Raw genomic sequence first — 20,998 nt, forward strand, 5'->3', positions numbered from 1 at the left:
CAGGTATTCCAGCGTCGTCAGAACGGCCTGACGGACTTTTCCAGGAAGTGGAGTGATTATCGTGTCGGCTTTGGAAACCTGGAGGATGAGTTCTGGCTTGGTAAATCTCCCACTAGATAACGATTATATAAACTGTGGTTCCAAAGCAAAGGTTCACTCATTATGTTTAGTTGTCAAATGCAAGGCAGAGAAAAAAAACATATTGAGTTTCTGAAAGTCTGCGGGCTTGGCTAGAAACATATGTTGCATCACTCGGTGAGGTTAAGGTGGCAGGGGTGAGATTATCTGCATTTATTTGTTTTTCTTGGAAAAAAAACTGACACTGATTGACTTGTAGGTGAATCGCACATTTCACAGGTAAGGTCAGGTCTGCCACCGTCGTATTTCAGCCTGTCACCCTGCCCAATATATTTCAGCTGCATTTTATGGGCAATATTGAGCTGCAAGCTGCCACCCATTTTGTTCAATTTCTGCTGCAGTTTTCTGAAGGCTGTAACACTCTCTCTGTCTACACCCTGTCCCCCATGACTGAGGTGGATTTAATAGGTACAATCAATAGAGGTTCATAGCTTTCACTTGGTTTCAACTGATATATCTGTTTTATGGAGAGGAAAGATGTCTTCAATATTTTGTGCAGGCTGTAAAGCCCTTCTCGTCAGATTTTTCACGTTGTGCAAAGACAGAGTCACGCCGCTCATCTCGTCTTTTAGCACTTGACTTCACAAAGTCTATCCGATTCATTACTGGAATCTCTGAAAGCTCATTTCTCTCCGAAATGACTTGGTAATTGTTTTTTTAGCGTCACTCTGATCCAAAGACAAAAACAACAGAACGTCCTCACTGCTTTGATGGACGGCTGAATACTTTTCACCCAGCCCCCCCCCCCCTCCAAATCTCATTATGAAACAATAATTATATTCATTAAAAAAATGTGCAAATGACTCATGTTTCTTCATGGGCCAGTTTTTGTGTTATTGTTTTGGTGCAGATGATTAAAGGAAAAATATTACATGAATATTTCATCAAGTGAATCAGGACCTTGAGTGGAATGCTTTTTTGAACTTTTTGATTAAAGAAAGAAATAACACGGCGGGGAAATTTTACGGCATTGCATTATCGCCAGAAGGAAGCCTGCTACTTTGATGACACATTTTGGATAATAATGCAAGATAGCTGCGGCATCCATTTGTGACTAAGCACGCTGTAATAGGTAAAAGCATAAAGGGATTTTTTTTTTTTTTTAAATCTAACCCATCATGAGCTGACAATATAATATAATCCAGTAAAAGAGTGTACAGTTCTTGTTGAGCATATCAGATTTGTTTGGGGTGGGGGTTTCACGCTGGCTATTTTTAAAGATTTATTTTGAGTTGTTGTTGAGCCAAATTAAATAATATTGTCAGCTGTTCCTGTTACTGTTATGCACACAAGAGAGCGCGTTCAAAGGTAGCTCTTTATCTCAACAGGAAAAGTTGGATTGCTGTCTGCTGGTATGAATTAATAATTTATCTGTTTTTGTATTTCAACAAAGAAGAGAGGAAATTACTCCCGGAAGCAAAGAGCTTTTGATAAAAATATTAAATATTTTTGTAGGATGATACTGCACACACACACACACACACACACACACACACACACACACACACATACACACATAGAATAAAGAGAGAAATCCTTCTCCTTTGCACACTGTTAAGTATTGAGTGTGGATAGTGAACTATAAAGTGACAGGAATGTTTTTTCTCTTTCTGATGGAGGCACCTGAAGGCATCGCATAAAAGCTTCCTGGCACAGATCTGAAAGATTGTTTTTAATGGCTATGTCAGTACAATACAGTCTAAAGATGCCTGAGCGTATCTGGCTCAGTGACTACATTTCATCTGACCTGTTTCCACTACAGCTGAATCAGCTATAATTTGCCCTCTCGCCGATTCTGAGCAGGCCCCGTAGAACGGTACCTTCATCTCCAGGGTCTTCCTTTACTTTCTAGGTGCCTCCCAGGATACACTTTCCCCCATTCCATCCTATTTCTTCTGGCTGCGCTGTAACTTTGTCCTCGGTGCACAAAAGGAGCTTAATGTAACCTCAGGGTGTGGAGCGTCAAGAGCGGCCCCATAAAGCAAGACAGATATGCTGACAGCACAGCACACAGAAGCCTCAGCTTTACAGGTCTTAACACAAAATGTTGAGACCAGAACACTAATTTCTTTAGTGTATTACACTTATTTTAGTTTTATAGTTTTTAATTTTATTTACACTTTATTAGGTTCTGTTCAGCTGCTCATTAGCACAAATATCTGATCAGCCTATTACATGTCACCAATTCAGTGTATTTAGGTATGTAGACATGGACTAGAGCAGCGGTCCCCAACTCCCGGGATTGGTACCGGGCCACGAGAGTCGAGGCTTGGGTGTGAAATTCATCGTTTTCAGGGTTTTTATTGGTTTTTAAGTGTTATTTTTTTAATCGTTTTTATCATTAACTCGGTTTCCCTGGGTCTTTTCCCATGTGTTATGAATAAATCTTCTTCATTTTTTGGTACCGGTACTGGTTTCATTTTGTTGTTTGTATCCGTGACACCTTAAAGCCCGGTCCGTGAAAATATTGTCAGACATAAACCGGTCCATGGCGCAAAAAAGGTTGGGGACCACTGGTCTAGAGGACTCGCTGAAGTTCAAACCAAACATCAGAATGGGGAAAAAAGGAGATGTACTTGAATGTGGCATGGGCTTTGGTTCCAAATAGAATGGTATAGTATTTCAGTAGCACTCATTACAACTAAGGTATGCAAAAAAGCATCTCTGAACACACAATGCGTGTGTGTGACAGAGAAATCAAGGCTATAGTTCACATAGGCCACTAAAATTGGACAATAGAAGATTGGAACAAATTCTTCCATGTATTACTTTTTGTATTAGCGCTGTTAGTTTTTATTCCAGTTAACTCCAGTTTTTTTCTGTTCATCCACGGGTTAAAATTATTGTGAGCAGGAAACCATTAGCACAGGAATCACCAGAAACATTACTGATGGCTTTCTGCTCTTCAGCTGCCCTCGTAACACCATGACAGCATGATCCGGTATCCACCTACAGACACCATGAAAATGAAACTGCTGATCAGAGTGCAGCCATCACTACATATATCGCAGGTTTTTGAAATGTGTTATGAAAATATTATGTGTGAAAAGGATCCGAGGAGGCGGAGGAAAATGATCACTCTGGGGTCGGTGAAATTTGTGGTGTAACTGATGTAAGGCCTACTTTTATAACTGTAATGAATGCTTAATTTAAGAACAAAATCCTCAGGGTTTCCTTGCAATATGCAGTGTTGCCCCCCTGGTCAATAACACTAATTGTCTTTTAATGTCTTTACTGCCTAAAATGCATGTAAAAATCAATCAAACTCTACATAAGGCCCAGTGTCAACTTGTTTCTCCTGAACGAGCAAAGTCTCTGATGACAGGAATTACACTGCTTCGCAAAGCTGATTGTGAAATGAAATGCTGGTTTTAATCGCTGCCCTCATCAAGCCCCAACACAGCGAATGTTGCATTTTTTGGAGTATATTATGTGTAATACATAGACATCTGTTGCTAGCCAAAATAAACAAGTAGAAATGGACATTACTTCCTCCCAAATCACTGATCGGAATATCCCTGCACTCCTAAATGTTACAGGGAGCTGTGTTCATATCAATTAAGCTAATTGCTATGTTTCTGTTGCGTCTCATTCTGGCGCTGTAGTCGCTCTCATTTCACTTTTCACTGTGTAAAGAAGTCTATCCTCATAAAAACGTGAAGGTTATCGTCCTACAGATGGTCACTGCAGTTCCAGAGTAGGTGACCTTCACTCCTCTTTCAAGAGATTAGGTCACCGTCTTAGCCCTGGAGAGCCATTGCAGGGAACATTTAGCTAATCACTGCCTCTGCACACAGAATAGCAATATACCAACCATAAACATTGATACTAAATCCACTCAAACTGAAAAGAAGGAGCACTTAACGGGCCAGCAGTAAAGAATATGGAAATTGAACTTTCATTATTATCCGTTACAGCTTGAGAACAGCCATTTTTATTGCAGCTCTAGGCCAATCTATTCTCCCCCACCCCCGCTGACCTTAACCGGTTTATCCCGAATCCAATGCCAGTTTGATGATGTCATAATGGAGAGAAACGCACAGCGACTGTGTGCGATTTGCGATCATTATCCCCTGCTCTCGATTTTTCTTTAATCCCCCTATTCCTTGTTTCTACTTCATTGTGAGAGAAATGCAGTGGTAATAAAATTTGATGAGATGGTAATATTGGTAGTATAATAGGAGAAGAGCGCAATAGTGTTTCACAATGCATTTTTAATTGCCTCAGTTTGGAATAGAGCAGTCTGATCCCATAAAAGTGTTGGAAGAAGAAAAAAGAAAAACGATGTGCGACAGATTAATTGCTGATAATGCGGTGATATGCTATGGATATTAGAGATGACTGAGTGTTAAACACAGTTTTATTATAACAATAGCTTTTCCCCTGTCACCCTAAGTGCCTTTGGGTTGTAACATAGATTTTATCTACTTTCCATTGACATATTACAGCAGATTTAGTTTCCCTGCTCTCCCCCGATTTTGACTTCCTACTTCTTATCAGCGAAGGCTTGGGGATTTTATTTTATTTATTTGCTGCTCAAAATGTTCCAAGGGTTCAGAAAAAGTGCATGTGTGTTTCTGTCGGAGGTTAAGCAGGGAAGGAGGCTCTTTTTCCAAATGGGTGCTTGTTGTAATCTGATAGCAAAGGCAGTTCCAATCGCTCAGGATAGTGCGGGGCCTTATCGGCTGTCGGGGCTCAAACGAGCCCCCCGTATCTGCTACCTTTAAGATAGAGAGCAAAGCTGCATATCTCGCAAACTTGCCATTTGCCGGAGGGCTGGTGGTGACGGTGTCCACCGGCCGACACTGCCAATCATATCCAGTAGAGCCACAAGGCCAGCTGATGAAGACGCTTGACATCGGGCCTGTGAAGATTATAACAGGTGGTTAAAGCAGTCACATGAGAACATCTCGGGGCGATTAGGCGTTTGCAAACAACAAATTGTAAATTGTTCTGTGAATTCTTTTAAGGGCTTTGCCTTATCTCGGCAGCACAGTCTTCATTTAAATCTGCTACTGCTCATTATTGCCTATGCTTGCACATCTTGGTGATGTTTCTGTTACAGGAAAGTCTGACTAAACCTGAAATCTTTTTTTTTTTTTTTTTTGGTGATCGAATGTTGGGGTAATTCAGACGGGAAATATAACTCAGTTTGAATCTAAAATTGCACATTTCTCTGCAGGTCTAGACAACATCCAGAAGATTGCCGCTCAGGGACGTTATGAGCTGAGGATTGACATGAGGGACGGACAGGAGTCAGTCTACGCTAATTATGACAAGTTCTCCATTGGAGATGCAAGAAATCTCTACAAGCTCAGGATAGGAGAATACAATGGCACAGCTGGTAATTTATATGTATTATATATATATATATTTATATATATATACCCCAAAATAGCCAGTGGTGACATTCAGCGCTGTCAGTTTTTGCTATATGACCCTCATTTTATGTCAGAATTGTCCCTATGCCTCTGCCATTTTTTTGTCGTTGTAAACCTGCCTCAGCACTCCTCCACATTTCCATTCCTGTCCACTCAGTCTGTTAGTGTGACAATATACCACAATTACCCATGATGCCCTTATGTTTATGATCGTAATTCTCTCTCTCTCATGATAAACTCAAAGAGCCTGAAGTTGGGACATTTTTCCTCTTACATCTTCCTGTCACCCTCCTGCTTTTATTGGCTCATTTATGTCCCGCTGTTATTCACAGAAGTTCAGTGTTTCTTAGGAAGCAGTACTAATATTAAAAGCTCTCTACCTCTCTCTCTCTGTTGTGATCCCAGGTGACTCTTTGAGCTACCACCAGGGTCGGCCCTTCTCGACAAAAGACAGAGACAATGACATCGCTGTCACTAACTGTGCGTTGTCATACAAAGGAGCCTGGTGGTACAAGAACTGCCACCGGGCTAACCTCAATGGCAAATACGGCGAGTCCAGGCACAGTCAGGTCAGTGCTCATATATACATATTAAGTGATGAAAAAGAAATGATCCTGAATGAATGATATATAATTTTGACAATTTTGTGGTGCAAGTTTTTTTTTTTTTAAAAGAGGGCAAAACTATTGTGTTTGTTATTTAAAACATGACGAAGTCTCTTAGAGCAACCTGAGCTCCGAGAGGTTTATGCTAGTTTGACAGTATGTTCAGGACACAACTTCAGTCGGTGCGACCGGAGATAGTTATTTTGTTTTTTGTGCTTCCTGATTTCATTTGTGTTTATGTTAGAAAATATGATGTAAACCACTCTATTTTTCCTTCTGGGATCACCTGGCTGAGTCACACTACAGTAAAAATAGGGTGGCATCCTCCTTGCAATTAGGAAAAATTGTGGGGGTTTTTTGCATCAGGTGAGTTGTTACAGCAAAGTTTGCAATGCCTGGAAGAAGGCAACCTGTCTCCAAACAGCCACAATCTGACTCCAATCACTCTCAGACAATTTCCACATTATCACAAGACCGCTTGAAATTGCAACTTGACCCCATTCGGTTGCAAATTGATTGCCGTTTTATTGTCACCTTGATGCAACAAAGTCAAGGTAGATGCAGATGACTGCAAGTGGTCACAAACCTGAACGATGTCCTGGAAGCAACTGTTTCAGAGGCAGCACGATCGCAAATTCAACACACATGCGATAATTTGTTTGCGGTCTCTAATCACTGCTTTCCTTTTCATGACTGTAGCGTGAAAATTTAACTGTCAGCTCATTGCAATGGGAATGAAATTCAGCACAGTTTAAGTGTTTCCATTAGAAATAACAGATGAGAAGTAGTTGAAGGGAAAGTTGTTGATAGCCGTTTTGTGGGTTATTGAGTATTTTGGCCAGCGAGTCAGTTGAAGTGTGCTTCCATGTCCAACTTATTTTATATATGTGGTGAAAACTTTTGAAATGTCAACACCAGCTGATGCTATGGGATTAAAACTGAAGCCATGAAGTTAGACATATAGTGCATGTAGATGTTCTTCGCCCACATCTTCACACAAATAGTAAAAGAGCTTTGCAGTCGTTGTGAAATACCTCTGTTCAGATTATCGGCCAACAAATGTTTGTGCCGAATATTTTTGATGTTGCAGCTAAATTTTGATCTTTTAAACGTTACAGTTTTGTCCTCTTAGATATTTTTTTTTAAATCTTTTCATAATGTGTTCTGCGAGACCACGCTAACCTTGATCTTTCATGACCAAAATTGAATGACTTCATTCTTGAATCCACATCAACTTTGTGCCAAATTAGCTCCCACGAGGTGTGCAATGGATACCACGTTCACAAGAATAGGAATCCTTTGAAAACTTCATTCAACCTTACTGCATGAACGTGCCAGTTCTAAGTGGGAAAGTTTTTAAAAATGTGGGGTTTTTTTTTGGCTATTTGAATGAATCAAGCCTTAAAGTAAGTGCCATCTTTTGAAAAAGGTTGCGTTTTGAAAGTGTATCTTGGCATTTACAAGTCTCACTTTAATGGGATCCAATACAGAACAGTGATTAAAGGCTAAAACTTGTCATTATGAAAGGGTAATAATTAGCAAATGAAATCACATGGAACTTGCTACCAGCATCCATCTTGATGAAGGAGTTTTTTAATGAAAGGTCAAAATTTGAAGGACCAAATCTGCTACACTACTCGTCTGATTTTAATGAAAGAGGATGGCGCTTGAGACTAATTTGTCAAGAGATACGCTTTCATTTCCCAGTAAGTTCAAACAATTCAAGCATTTCAAGTTCCTTTAAAGAACGGAACAAATTGTTAAATGTGAGATTAAAAATAAAAAAGCACTGGCACCCCAGCCAAACACGAAAATGGACACTTTTTTGTGTTTTGTACATGTGATGTGGGATAATTGAGGGCTTTTCGTGTCCCTTCTGACTGGTGTGTGGTATTCCTCGTTTTGCTTGCTTCATAGTGAAATGGCTCAATGTGTTGTGTGAAGCCGTGATTAGGATTTTTGAGCATCGCCGCTTCTCCCACTCTGCTCCCGTGCCTTCCTCTTCATCTGTTAATGACATGAAACGGGAACAGGTGGCAGCAGAGATGTTCGGCCATAAAGACACGCGGCGAAAGAAATGTTGGTGGTGATGGGGATTAGAAAGGCTAGACTCAGGCTGTAATTACACCAGGGTCGTATTTTTGCTAGCTATTAAGTCAGGATTCCTATCATCCTGGATTGAATGCTTCATTTAAATGAAAACTACACTTAAATAGAAGCATAACTTTTCCATCTTCAGAAATATCTCATATCTCATGTGCTCCAAAAAAAAATAAAAGAAGAAGAAGAAAAAAATCCTGTTGATCCGAGCTGCTTCCCAAATTGTACTTCTCGCTTTTTTACAGGGTATCAACTGGTACCACTGGAAAGGCCACGAGTTCTCCATTCCCTTTGTGGAGATGAAAATGAGGCCGTTCAATTTCCGCAGCATCAGCAGCAAGAGGAGGCGGTCTGCCCCTGTATAGATGAATCGCCACGATCCAGCCCAGAGTCATGGATAAATGGAGTTCGGATGTTGAGTTTTTGCTATTCGCGTGCCTCACTGACAGGAGCAGCAGGCTGGGATGTGACCGCGGCAGGGCAACGTTAGTGAGGCTCAAAGAAGAAGCAGAATATGACAAAAATCTACTAATATTTTATTAAAACATTAACAAGAAGATGTTATAACCACGGATGTAATCATAAAATAGCAGCGAGGCTCGAGCAATGTCCGAACTCTGTTGATCTCTCCACCTGCCCAGCTTTAGCTGTCTTACCCTGCTGTACTTCTGCCCAGAAGTTAGAAGACACTGTATGTAATTTATTAAATACTATGAATGAAAATGGTTCTGTTTGCTGTATAAAACAAACAAAAAGACAAAACAAGAGGAAAGGCAAACCAGGAAGCTTTGTTTTTTTTTTCTTTTAATCCGTGATTTGTCTTTCCCTACGATGTGCTCAGAAGCGCCCTCAGGAGTGAGAGCTAGCATTATTTTAACCGTTACAAAATAACACTTTTAACTAAAAGAAAAAACAAAAAAAACCTGTATATGCCCTTAAAACCCTCTGTAAAATATATATCTATTTTTATACCTGATATTGTGACAAAGTCCATTTATTTGATGCCTTGGTTTTTGACCCTATATTAAAATTAATATTAATTTTCTGGATAATTAGCATTAAAAAACAAAACATTCACAAAGCAGTGCACCAGCAGCAGCTTCATAACCATCTACTTTATTTTTTTCATTATCTTATGGATTATGGATTTTAAAGCAGAATAAAACGATTCTCTTATTATTATCATTATTATCGTTGTTATTATTATTATTATTACTACTACTGGTGGCCACGCTGAGACAGTATTTGCACTGTGAGTGGGAACACAGCAAAGCTATTGTTGGTCATTCACTTCATTTCTTCGGTTGCTAATGGGCATTAGATTTTTCGAGCTCGTCTTCTTGGCCAAAAATAACAATCTCTTAATTGCTTTTTGACCCCTGCTATAGATGCTCTGATTGCTTGCAGAGATGGCGCTGATAGATGCAACATTTAACCAAAGATCTGCATAATAACGGCCCGGCCTGCTGTTTGGAAAGATGCCAGTCACCAAAGTCACTGAAGCAGCTTTTTCCACCCTGTGTTAATAAGACAGTGTCCCCAGGCGTAATTTTATGCATTATGATCGCTAAATTCTATGCAGGGGAAAGTCAGGGGTACAGCGCATGTTTTGGCCCACCTCTCTCCCACTGCTGGCTGAAAATGAACCTAACAAAGAAAGCAGAACAGTAGGTGGAGAGGAGCCAAGTCTTTCTTCTGTGCTCTTCTTTTACTCGCTTCACAATTTAAGCTCCCTGGTGAAACAACAAAATCAGCAAACACGGCTGAGCCTGTATTCCTTTTTAGCTGGGCGGGTGTAATCTGCAGCGTGCCCACCAAACATTTTGCTTTAATTCACCGCTCACAGAGTCGCACAAAGTGTTGGGAGCCAGTTGGTTTTCTTGAAGTTGTTTTCTTGGAGTTTTGCTGGCCCCTTTTCGGGGGGGAAAATGCCCTCTGCGGAGTCGGAAGATGAACCACACAGCAGTCCACGGAAATCGATGTCACCATCACTGCAAGCGACATTTGGTCTCACGATTGATAATCTGATTCTGTTTTTTTCAATTTTTGATCAGCTGGAAAGTGAACTTTTCTTTATTTCTTCACTTTTCTCACAGGAGTGAGCAAGCGACTTTGGCTCCTATTGCGACTTTGTATATTTGTCTTTATTTCTTCCCCATTTAGACTTTAAAATATTAGTAACTCTCCCCTCTATGAACTACTAACAATATACTCATGTAGATATAGAGCTGAAAACAGCTTTTGATGTGTTCCCCCTTAAGATGCAAACTAATTCAACAAGCCCTTTTGAACATCTCCATTTTAAGTGCTGTATTTTTAACCAGTGTTGTGGTGAAGGCTGGAGGGAGACTTGTGCATGTGGACTAAAATGCAATCAAGAGCCTGACAGTAAAAACCATATGTCCTGAGGATGCGTTGCAATCTGATTTGTAGTCACGTTTCTTTGTTGATCTGGGTAAAAGGTGCTCCTGAAGTTTGTTAGGTAGAAGATATAGATCACTTTGATTATCAGCCTCCAAGTCAGGTGATCACATGATCTCTCCTGAGTCTGATTTATGTTTCAGTGTCTAAGTAACTGCTTCAGCCCATCTCCTGTAGTGATTTATAATAGAATAGAGAATTATCTGTACTTATTTCATTAACTAATTAGAGGAAGTTTACCTCATTGGGTTTTATGTACGAGGAACAAAGGTCGGGAAGCAGAAAAGGAACAGAAATCATTTGCATTGTGAGGAATACCTCTCACTGCAGATTATAAGGTGCTCTTAAAGAAAGCTAACGTTATATTTCCATTGATTTTGATTTTTTTCTATTTTGCAATAATCCTTCAACCGTTAATAACTTCACAGAACGAGCATTTTGTTTAACGTCATCCACAGATCCACATCCATTCTTCTTCTTTGCATTTACATGAGAAAACAAATCCAATGAAATTCTACAGAAAAACAGGGGCCTGAAATATTTTCTTGATATTATTTCCTTCCCTCATTACCTGAGATCAAGTTGTGTTGATATTTTTTTCCACATCTGGTCTATATTCTGTGTTTTATAAAATCTTTTCCACCTATTGCACAGCATCCGGTTTAAAAAGTACATTTTATCCCCATTGCTTAAACTTAAGACTCGTACTGAACTTCTTACAAGTTACGATACCACCTTTAACCAATGTTATGGCGATTATATGACCTTTTTATGCTACTGATATACTGACAGCATAATAATTAGGGCTGAGCCAAATGCTTCAAAGCTTGGAACCTGTCCGTCCTAGACATCACAAATCATACACTTCTCTTTTTTTCTCCTGGTAATCATTTACATTGAGTTAGCTAAAACGTTGGTGATGTTCTCTGTAGACACAATAGGACAATATTGACCTTGTGTCCATATATTGTATAATTACCCAGTAATGTATTTATCTCGACTGGCCCACTCACTTGAGAGGATATCTGCTCCCTTTATTTATTTCACTGCTATTTATTTTCCTGTTTCTTTGTGACTGATGTGACACAAAAACAACAAAAAAAAAAGAAAATGCTTTTATTTATTGGGTTTGTGTTCACAGATTACTTAACTGATATTGCCACCGTGGTTGGTAATAACTCTTATATAGGCAGATAATGTAACTGCATTCATTTGACAAATCTTGCCATGGAAATGTAAATGTTGATAAAATGTGATCTTGACTGTTTGAAACGCTCATATAAGCTGAAACTAGGAATTATTGTTGGATAACCTTGGATATTACTGTCAAATTTAGCTCTAGTTTGACTTAAACATGTACTATATAGTTCCTTTTTTAATACATTTTCTACATATTAATAAAATATTCAAATAGTCTGAATCGGTGTCTGACTCTCCTTTTTGTTTCGTGAGCGCTGACTGCAAGCTGTTACATAAATTTGATGACACAATGAACTGCTCACGGGGTCTCTCCACCTCTAATTGGAGGCCATTAAAAACTGAACTGAAATGCAACTTCTACTCGTGAATAGTGCCAGGGGCAGTAATAACAATCTGCCAGTGTGGTTTGGCTACAAGACCTCTAATTTATTCTCAAACAGACAAAACAGGCCTGCATGAACCTAAAACAACCCAACCTATGCAATATTACAGGTAGGCACAGAAGAACAATAACACGTTCATTTTAAATTTTAATCATTCAAATTCAAATTTCAAATTCAAATTTTATTTGTCACGTACACAGTCATACACAGTACGATATGTAGTGAAATGCTTGGACAACTGCTCGTGACCTAATCATCATCTACAAAGAGGAGGATTTTTTTTTAGTATTGGTGCAATTTTAAGTGAAATTGTTTAAAAAAAACAACCACGGGAATTGGATAACGTCTGCTCTGTAAGGTTAGCTTAGAAAAAAAGAGGAGAATCAGCTGTTGTCTACAGTTTAGTGTTTTTACTAATTGTAGACAAAAGTAAAATGTGTATTTCCCGTACTCAATACATAAACATTTGCAGTACACGCTTGCTTCTTCCACAGGAATTAAGAGGCAGCCAGGTGCTGGAAATCAACTGCACTTGATTAACTGATCATTAGCAAGTGTCAACACCTCTATGAAAGCAGAACTTTAGCTGGTGTGGAGCCCAGCAAAGTTGCCACAAGGTCAGACTGTGCAATGCTGAGAGAGCATGGAAAAAAACAGATCTACATGTCAGACTCTACTCTAGGCCTCAGTTAGCATGTTAGATGTTAAAGTTCATGACAGTATAATTAGAACAGGACTGAACAAGTGTGGCTTTTTCAAAGAGTTGCCAGGAGACAGTGTCTGCTCTCTAAAACGGACATGGTAGCACAGCTTAGGTTTGTAAAGTTGCATTTCAACAAATTAAAAGACTTCTGGGACAATGTACTTTGGAGAGACAAGACCAAAGTTGAGATGTTTGGACATAATGTACAGCATCACATATGCAAAAACCAAACACAGCATATCAACACAAACACATCATGCCAAGTGTCAAATACGATGGTGGAGGGTTGATCATTTGGGCTTGTTTTGAAGCCACAAGACCTGGGAACCTTACGCTCACTGAGTCAACCATCTGTCTACCAAAGTGTGCTAGAGTCAAATGTGAGGCCATGTGAGTCCAACAACTAAAGTTTTGCAGAAATTGAGTCATGCAACAGGACAATGATCGCAGCCACAGCAGAAAACTTACTACAGAATGGCTCAAATAGAAAAGAATCAAGGATTCTCAATGACCCAGTCAAAGTCCAGACTTCAATCTCATTGAAATGATGTGGTAGGAGAGAGATGTGCAAGAAATGAATGTAATACTCAATGAAATAAAGCAACACTACCCAGAAGAGTGGGCCAAATTTCCTCAACAATGATGATGAGAGACTGAGAAAGTCACAGTGAAAAGAATTACTTCAAGTTATTGCTGCTAAAGGTGGCTGTACAGGCTTTTGGATCACGAGGTGGACTTATTCACGAGATTGCATGGAGTCTGTTTAAAATATTTCTCAAATAACTGCATGTTTAGGCCAATATGGCAGAACAATGGAAGAAGACTCTAAATGTTTTTTCTGCCAATCTGACTTGGATGCAGCACCTAATGTATGTCTCCTAAAGGTAGGGGAACAGCATCATGTCCTTAGCTGTAAATGTAGGCTTAAAGACTATGCAATGACTAGCATGGATCCTAAATCAAACAACTGAGCCTGCGGAAAAAAATATGTGCAACCGCAACTATACCCATGTATTATTGTTTTTATTATCATTATTATAATGCACAGCTACAATACTCGCAAATCTTCAGTTCAGCAGTTTTAAGATTCATTGTTTGATTTCAGCATGTTCTAATTATCCAATAATAATCCATTCATGTGTTTGGTCAGCAAAAAACAACTTTGGTAAGTAATGAGCTTGTGCGGAGTTTGTGAATATATTAGAGTCAAGCACAAATAGATGAGCAACACAGACTTTACCAGTGGAATAAAGGTCAGTGAGACAAGCTAATCTGTTCAGTCTTTACCAAAACAAAACATGTCACATGCACAACTGGATCATTAAAGTAATCCTCGCAATTCGACAGGGTTCTCCGGTCATGTGGAACTGATATGTGTAATCGGGTGACATTTTCTTCATAATCGACACAACATTCAGAAAGCAACAAGGAGACACTGTGCCAAACGTATCCTTTAACTAATGACAGAGCTCAAGCTAGAGGCTCTCATTTCAAAGTGGGATTGGGGCTAATTTCCTGGTACATTCAAGGTTAACTGTGTCTTTTTATTTATGAAAGGGGTTCAGTTACAAGGTTAGATTGCCATGGCAACTTATGTTGAGACCTAACCCAGACTGGAGCAGGTTAGGCTCGAGATTAGAGAGCAACAAGTGTAAAATAACTGCCTGCCACCCAATCAGCTCACCAGGTACGTCCATGGCATGAAGTTATTTCTTGGTAAGATCAGACACTTTTTTAATTGGTTCCTCCAACTCTTCGGTCAGTGGACTTGGACATTTGATTCATCCAGTCTTCACCTCCAGCAGTATTTAAACTCATTTTCCATTAAATCATCACCAGCATGGTAGTGTAGCCTGTGGGCAAGCCAAATCTAAATCTCATGGGTGACTCTTGTTTTTTAATTCCCAGTAACCTCTTGTTTCCTGTGCCTCAGGTTTAGTTCCTCCCCTCACATGTGCCTATTGCTTTGCTCAGCTCTTCCACACTGATTGAGGATTAAGCCAGTGTGCCCTGCTCCCTGCTCTGCATCGTTTTTCTCAGTGGGATCCCCTTATATCCAACCAGCATGTCACCCTCTCGCTGCTGGCTAAAATGCTGTTCTGCAGCCAAAGTCACACAGGCTACTTCATGCTTGTAGCCACTCACAAACACGTGCCAACTTCCACTAAACCAAAACTAAGATCTCAGCTACTGCATGGCAACTGCAAAATATGGCTTGTACAGCTCAGCCCATATAATTGGACACTGGCCCTTTTTGTTTAAGGTATTCAAATGAGTTATGAAATAAAAACATTCAAATCCAGGCATTCAAAGATAGTTGTATACAAATTATAATCCACATTATTTAGGAATTACAGAGGATTAACTTTGGATCTTTTTCATGGCAAATACATTTGAAAAATGGCGGACCAGTTTGCAAACAGCATCGTTTGGACCAGCAGGTGGGGACATTTTCTTTCTTGTTTCAACTCTTTTGTTGTTTATTATAATATTTCAAAATATGAGAGTGTGTTACCAAGGCAGCAAAGGCTATATCTCACAAAAGTATAGTATATATCTGCACTTTGTATATATTTATAATGCAATATTTGACATTGTCAAACAACAGCGCACATGACACTTTGAGCTGAACCTGCCGAGGCTGCAAAAATGATGAAATAAAATTTCCAGGCTAGATTAGATCTGTTCTGATGTCAGAACCAATTAGGAGAAGTATGTCTAATCTTTAACAGAAAGCATTGTAGTGGAGATATGAAGCAACTTAGTGTATATTAGCTTACTCATTCAGTTTGCAAGATTAAGCTGGGGGATACAGTTATTATGTTGGACTGGTGCAGAATTACTAAGCATCACATGCTACACTGGTTTATGGACACAGATTTGGGAGTCACACAAAAAATCCTGATTTGAGCCAACACTTCAAGAGTCTTCTTTATGTCTAAGCTTTTATTGAGAATGATGTTTTCATCTGATTTCTTAACACAAGGTCCTTTTCACAAAGCCACAGTGTTGTGAAAAAGCATTTGCAATTTCTTTTGTATATTTGCATTTAAATGTTCCAGTTTATCAAACAAACTGATTTGTTTGATGAATGATTGAAAACAAATGATTAACCAGTTTTAGTTTTGGAAAGCTGAGTTCAGTTCACCCCCAGGCCTGAGTTCTACTAAACCTATTGAACCAAGAAATGATTTATGTCGAACTTGTCTGGCAAAGAGAGGTAGGCTAAAATGTCTCAAAAGAATCCAGCAGAGAAGCAAATTCATTGGCATCTATAAGTCTGGAAAAGGTTACAAAAGCACCCCTGGAGGGTCTTAGAAAAATGCATACACTATCGGTCTTAGAGCCACAAATCGACCACGCCCAAAAAAGTGCTATAAAAAATTTATATATTAATATTTTTTTCCACTTTAAATTAGCCAGTCTTTTAGACCTACTTCTCCTTGAAATATTCATGTCAAGTTTTAATTACATTTCGCGGATTTTAACCCTTTATATCCCGGTTTCGTCACATGAGCGCACTGCTTTTTTTGCCCCAAAAAACAAAAAACTTGAATATTTTCCAAAAAAAACATTTGAGGTAATATTCAATTGTTATTATAATTAGGCCTTTGGATGGACTAAAGATTGGCACCAAGAGTCATTTCGATCGCCTTTTATTTTTTTTCCAGGAGCGCATTTCATAAAATGCACACTATCGACCACGCCCAAAAAGTGCTATAAAAAATTTATATATTAATATTTTATTCCACTTTAAATTAGCCAATCTTTTAGACCTACTTCTCCTTGAAATATTCATGTCAAGTTTTAATTACATTTCGCGGATTTTAACCCTTTATATCCCGGTTTCGTCACATGAGCGCACTGCTTTTTTTGCCCCAAAAACATAAAACATAAAACATAAAATATTTTCCAAAAAAAACATTTGAAGTAATATTTTATTGTTATTATAATTAGGCCTTTAGATGGACAAAAGATTGGCACCAACATTAATTTCGATCCGGTTTTAATTTTTTTTCCAGAAGCCAAAAATGTCCCCAGGCGGCGCTGCTGCTCCTGCTCCCCCGGGGAGGAGTGCCTCTGCCGCGGGTGTGTTTCGCGCAGCGCCGGAGCATATGGTTCGGTTCCCGTGTCTGCAGCACACACTTCCGCTACCACGTGAAAACAAATACGTCATTTCCTGTTGATTAAAAAAAATTAATGCACCCTCAAATGATCCTAAGGTCAGAAAATGGTCCAGAACGAGCAGCGGGCCAAGCTGCTGCTGTACGCGGGAAATTAGTCTGCCTTTTCCGGGTATCTGTCTCGAGCAGGCCGCTGGAGAACATGTGTATGTTCCAGCAGGCGTCACATGTGGAGCAAGGGCGCCACCCGGTGGACAAATAAAAAAATTACAACTCTAAGGCCAGTACTGCAAGCGGAAGCGGAAACATAACCGATCACGATCGATTTGACCGTAATTTTTTTGCCGTGAAAAATAGCGTTTATAATGGGTTTCAATGGGGCACAAATCGACCACTAGGACCAATAGCGTAAGTTTATCGCTAGCTTAGCCACTGAAGCTAATTTCCGGAAGTCATACTGAAATTTTAACAGTAAATGTGACCGAACTTTTTTTTTGCAGACTTTCGCTATATTCCATTCAACACTGTGCAAATGGCATGTAATCGAAATTTGAAAATAGCCACAAATCGACCCAAGACTCTCCAGGTTAAGGATTCGGGACTTCAGTGAACAACAATGAGAGCCATTATCCACAAATGGAGCAAACTTGGAACAGTGGGGAACCTTTCCAGTAGTCGTCCACTCAAAACTACTCCAAGAAGGCATCAATGACTCATCCACAAGGTCACCAAACAACCCAGAACTACAATATTACCATATTGTACAATTTTCTGGAGAAAACTTTAACAATCAAGTGACTGCTGAGGAGCGAGCACTTTGTGACGGTGGGAAGGAAAAACTCTCTTTTAATTTGAAGCAGCAGGGAACTTTTTTTAAATTTACAAAAACCTTTAAAAACTGACCTTAAATGTAAAAAATACAAAAACTGTAATTAAATATTGGTTTGGTCTGTATACTCAAAACATATGTACCAAAACAACAACAAAAACCCTAAACAACCCAAAACTCAGCATAGAAATTAGACACATACAAATAAACATAGATACAAAACACTCACAAGTCTTAATGAACCATGCAAACATACAATAACAATGCGTACTGTATATGAAGATAGCATACACTCAGTCTGAAAGTAAAAGAGAGAGTTTACTTACTATTGTTTTGTTTTAGTCTTGCAGTAAAGGAGAGCAGCAAGAAACAACACAGGTGTCTTTGTTGAGGACCTACAGGAGTGGAGGAGTCCACAAGCAATCCCGTTTCCATACACATACACACTAAAGAGACCAACTTATTAGCTGAAAGAAACATTTACAACATGGTTCGTGAATAGTTTTGTTTTCTGGAAAGTATCCCCTTTCACCGAAACTGTACAGTTGGTACATTTTATTTTTAAATAGCTAATTTATTTGGACAGAGTACTGGTGAGGCTTAAAGTAGGGTGCATGGCTGCTGTGATGGACAGAATTGCTGAAACAGGTCACTACAGCTCACCGCTCTTTCCTCACCATCGCTAATTGGAGTCCCTGAACAGGACCTCTTGACCATGTTTGCGGTCTTGATGGTTTTTGGAGCATTTTAATTGAATTATTTAACCAATAAAATTGCTTTTTGTGTGGCCTGAATGAAATGTTAGTGATTTATGCTGTTACTGCAGTAATTATGAGATATGTGCCTTTGCACCCATACAATTTATGGATGTAGCTTGCTAACTTAACTTCTAAATTAGCTGATATTATTACGTCTGCCCACAAAACGCAACATAGCAGCAGCCAAAATGGCACCTTCAGGCAGAGCCATTATAAAAAGGCTTTTTGTATTGTACTGCAATGCATTACTGTACTGACTAAAACCCAAGTATCAGGTTCAGTACTACTCATTTCCCTCCAGTGAAATATATTCACAATAACTATTTTGGCTTAATTAGCCAGTAAAGCCAATTTAACCCTTTCTGGTGGCAGGACCATTTTACAAGCACTATTTTACTGACCGTAGCTGCGTTACTGTTTCTGCTAGAGACAAAACTCAATGGTTTCTAAAAGAAGAGAAGACATACTTTATGGGGGATATTCAGTTTATCACAGTAACACAAAGTATTTACAAAGCAGTACCATCTGAACACAGAAAAATCAGCTCTGCCTACATTTTACCATGTGAGCTTCACATTACTATAACTCTTTAACCATTTTAGACTAGGAAAAAAATCCAAATCGTTCCTGAAAGATGAGAATTATTTTGTAATTTAACAGCCAGAATGACAAGTCCAGTGATCCTGTATGATACTATGATAAAAGGTTAATGAAACCCTACTGCTTTGGTAGCAACTTAGCTACAGCTAATACTTTCCACTAGGTTCCACTAATTGAGCTAAGTCAAAGAGTGGTTTTACACTGTAACACACACACACACACACACACACACACACACACACACACACACACACACACACACACACACACACACACACACAAACATTTCCTTTTCTGTATAAAGGGAAATAAATGAAGGAACATGTCTGATGGCACTTGTAAGAAGACAGTAGATTATGATTATCCCATGCGCTGCACATCTCAATCTTCCTCAAATGCTTACTGTGCATGTCTGTGCTAATCTGAGCTATAGACTCACACTTCCCTATTTTCATGAAGGAAACGGAACTCTTTTTTTTTTTAATTTGAAAAGGCTTTAAAAACCATTCATGTTTAATGTCTGTTGTCACTGTAACTCTTGCACTTAAAAAATAGCTCTGTTTTAATCTGCTTCATTTGCATACTGCCATCTTTGTGTTATGATTTTGTACTCTGTATTTCATATGGATACTGTGCATCTTGTCATAAAAAATATAATATTAATCTTAATTTTAGACAGTTTCCTTAGATACAGTGGATAATGTATCTACTATGACATCGCCCACTGGCTTATGAAGTCCCATTTTGAAGCCTGCTGTCAACATTTTGGCTGCAAAAACCTGGGTATGATAAAGGGGGGCAGGTCTGACTGCAAAAGCACATAATCATTGCCTAACGAGCTGACTGACAGGTCATTAGCCAATGAGCCAGAAGTTTCATACCACAGATAATTCTTCATTTTGAAACATGGTATGACCAAGATTTACAAAACAAACTTGATTTTTTATACAACGTGACCCCGAAATTAGTAACTGAGAACATAAAATTATGAGAAAAGTGTTGATAGATGTCAAGTCAGAGGGATGTTTTCCCACAGAGTTCTATAATCCTGGAAGTTTTATTGTAACTACCACTATCGCCATCTGGTGGCCTTGAGTAGAATGCAGGTTTGAGTGACTTCATCAGAAACCACGTCCACATTTTATACTATCTGTGATCATAACTAATAAACCATTAGTCATGACTAATCAAAATATTTTCTTTTGTTTGTTTGTTTGCTTTGTTAACTGTAAATGCTCACATGAAAAAGCATTGAGAAAGTTTGTTTTTACATTAAATCAAATACCAAAAAAGCACAAATGTGTGGAATAAGATGCTCTATTGCACTGTGACAACAACAGTGGGGAAAAAATATGAGGCTTTCTGTATGCAAAGTACGATGAAAAAAAGCTACTACAACTCAGTTTAGAACTAAAATGCCATCGGCATTTGTGCATTGCAAGTATTGTTACATTATTTTGCAAACCCAATTATTTTAAATCATTTATTTCCACCCCAGGGCCACTGGTGTTTAAAATAACTTTATTACATTTATATATATAAACAGAAATAGCAGCATGTTTATTATCTAGAACTCCCAGGTGGAACAGCATGACTTCTTAGGGCTCATTGTGTGAAAATAAGGGATAAACTCAGAGGAAGTTGTAACAGTTTTGTTAGAAATGAGGTTGTGACTAAACTTCGGTTCAGTCATGTGCCAGTCCAGATAAAAAGAATTACTAATCATACAGACAGAGGGGCTACAGTGCACCAACCT

At 38.9% G+C, this 20,998-nt stretch overlaps 1 protein-coding gene and 2 long non-coding RNA genes across 6 annotated transcripts in view; 2 read left to right on the top strand and 1 right to left on the bottom strand.

The window, feature by feature from the left end:
* Nucleotides 1–12,065, top strand: part of tnr (tenascin R (restrictin, janusin)) — a 218,173-nt gene extending 206,108 nt beyond the window's left edge. For all 4 annotated transcript variants that reach the window (XM_076876302.1, XM_014412311.3, XM_014412312.3 and 1 more), the window contains 4 exons: nt 4–100; nt 5,321–5,482; nt 5,925–6,088; nt 8,470–12,065. In XM_076876302.1, the coding sequence (XP_076732417.1) occupies nt 4–100; nt 5,321–5,482; nt 5,925–6,088; nt 8,470–8,589 (543 nt within the window). In that variant the 3' untranslated portion in view covers nt 8,590–12,065. The remainder of the gene's footprint in view (nt 1–3; nt 101–5,320; nt 5,483–5,924; nt 6,089–8,469) is intronic.
* The window catches only part of LOC105940747 (uncharacterized), a 33,065-nt gene extending 13,241 nt beyond the window's left edge, over nt 1–19,824 (bottom strand). Inside the window, exon 1 of the long non-coding RNA XR_001167410.2 lies at nt 18,211–19,824. This is a non-coding gene — a long non-coding RNA (uncharacterized LOC105940747). The remainder of the gene's footprint in view (nt 1–18,210) is intronic.
* Nucleotides 16,366–19,521, top strand: LOC143413382 (uncharacterized). The gene is made up of 2 exons (XR_013094007.1): nt 16,366–17,463; nt 17,556–19,521. It is a non-coding gene; the product is annotated as an uncharacterized LOC143413382 (long non-coding RNA).
* Nucleotides 19,825–20,998: the final 1,174 nt, after the last annotated feature.

This window comes from Maylandia zebra, linkage group LG18 (assembly GCF_041146795.1).
Source record: "Maylandia zebra isolate NMK-2024a linkage group LG18, Mzebra_GT3a, whole genome shotgun sequence".
Taxonomy (NCBI): Eukaryota; Metazoa; Chordata; class Actinopteri; order Cichliformes; family Cichlidae; genus Maylandia; species Maylandia zebra.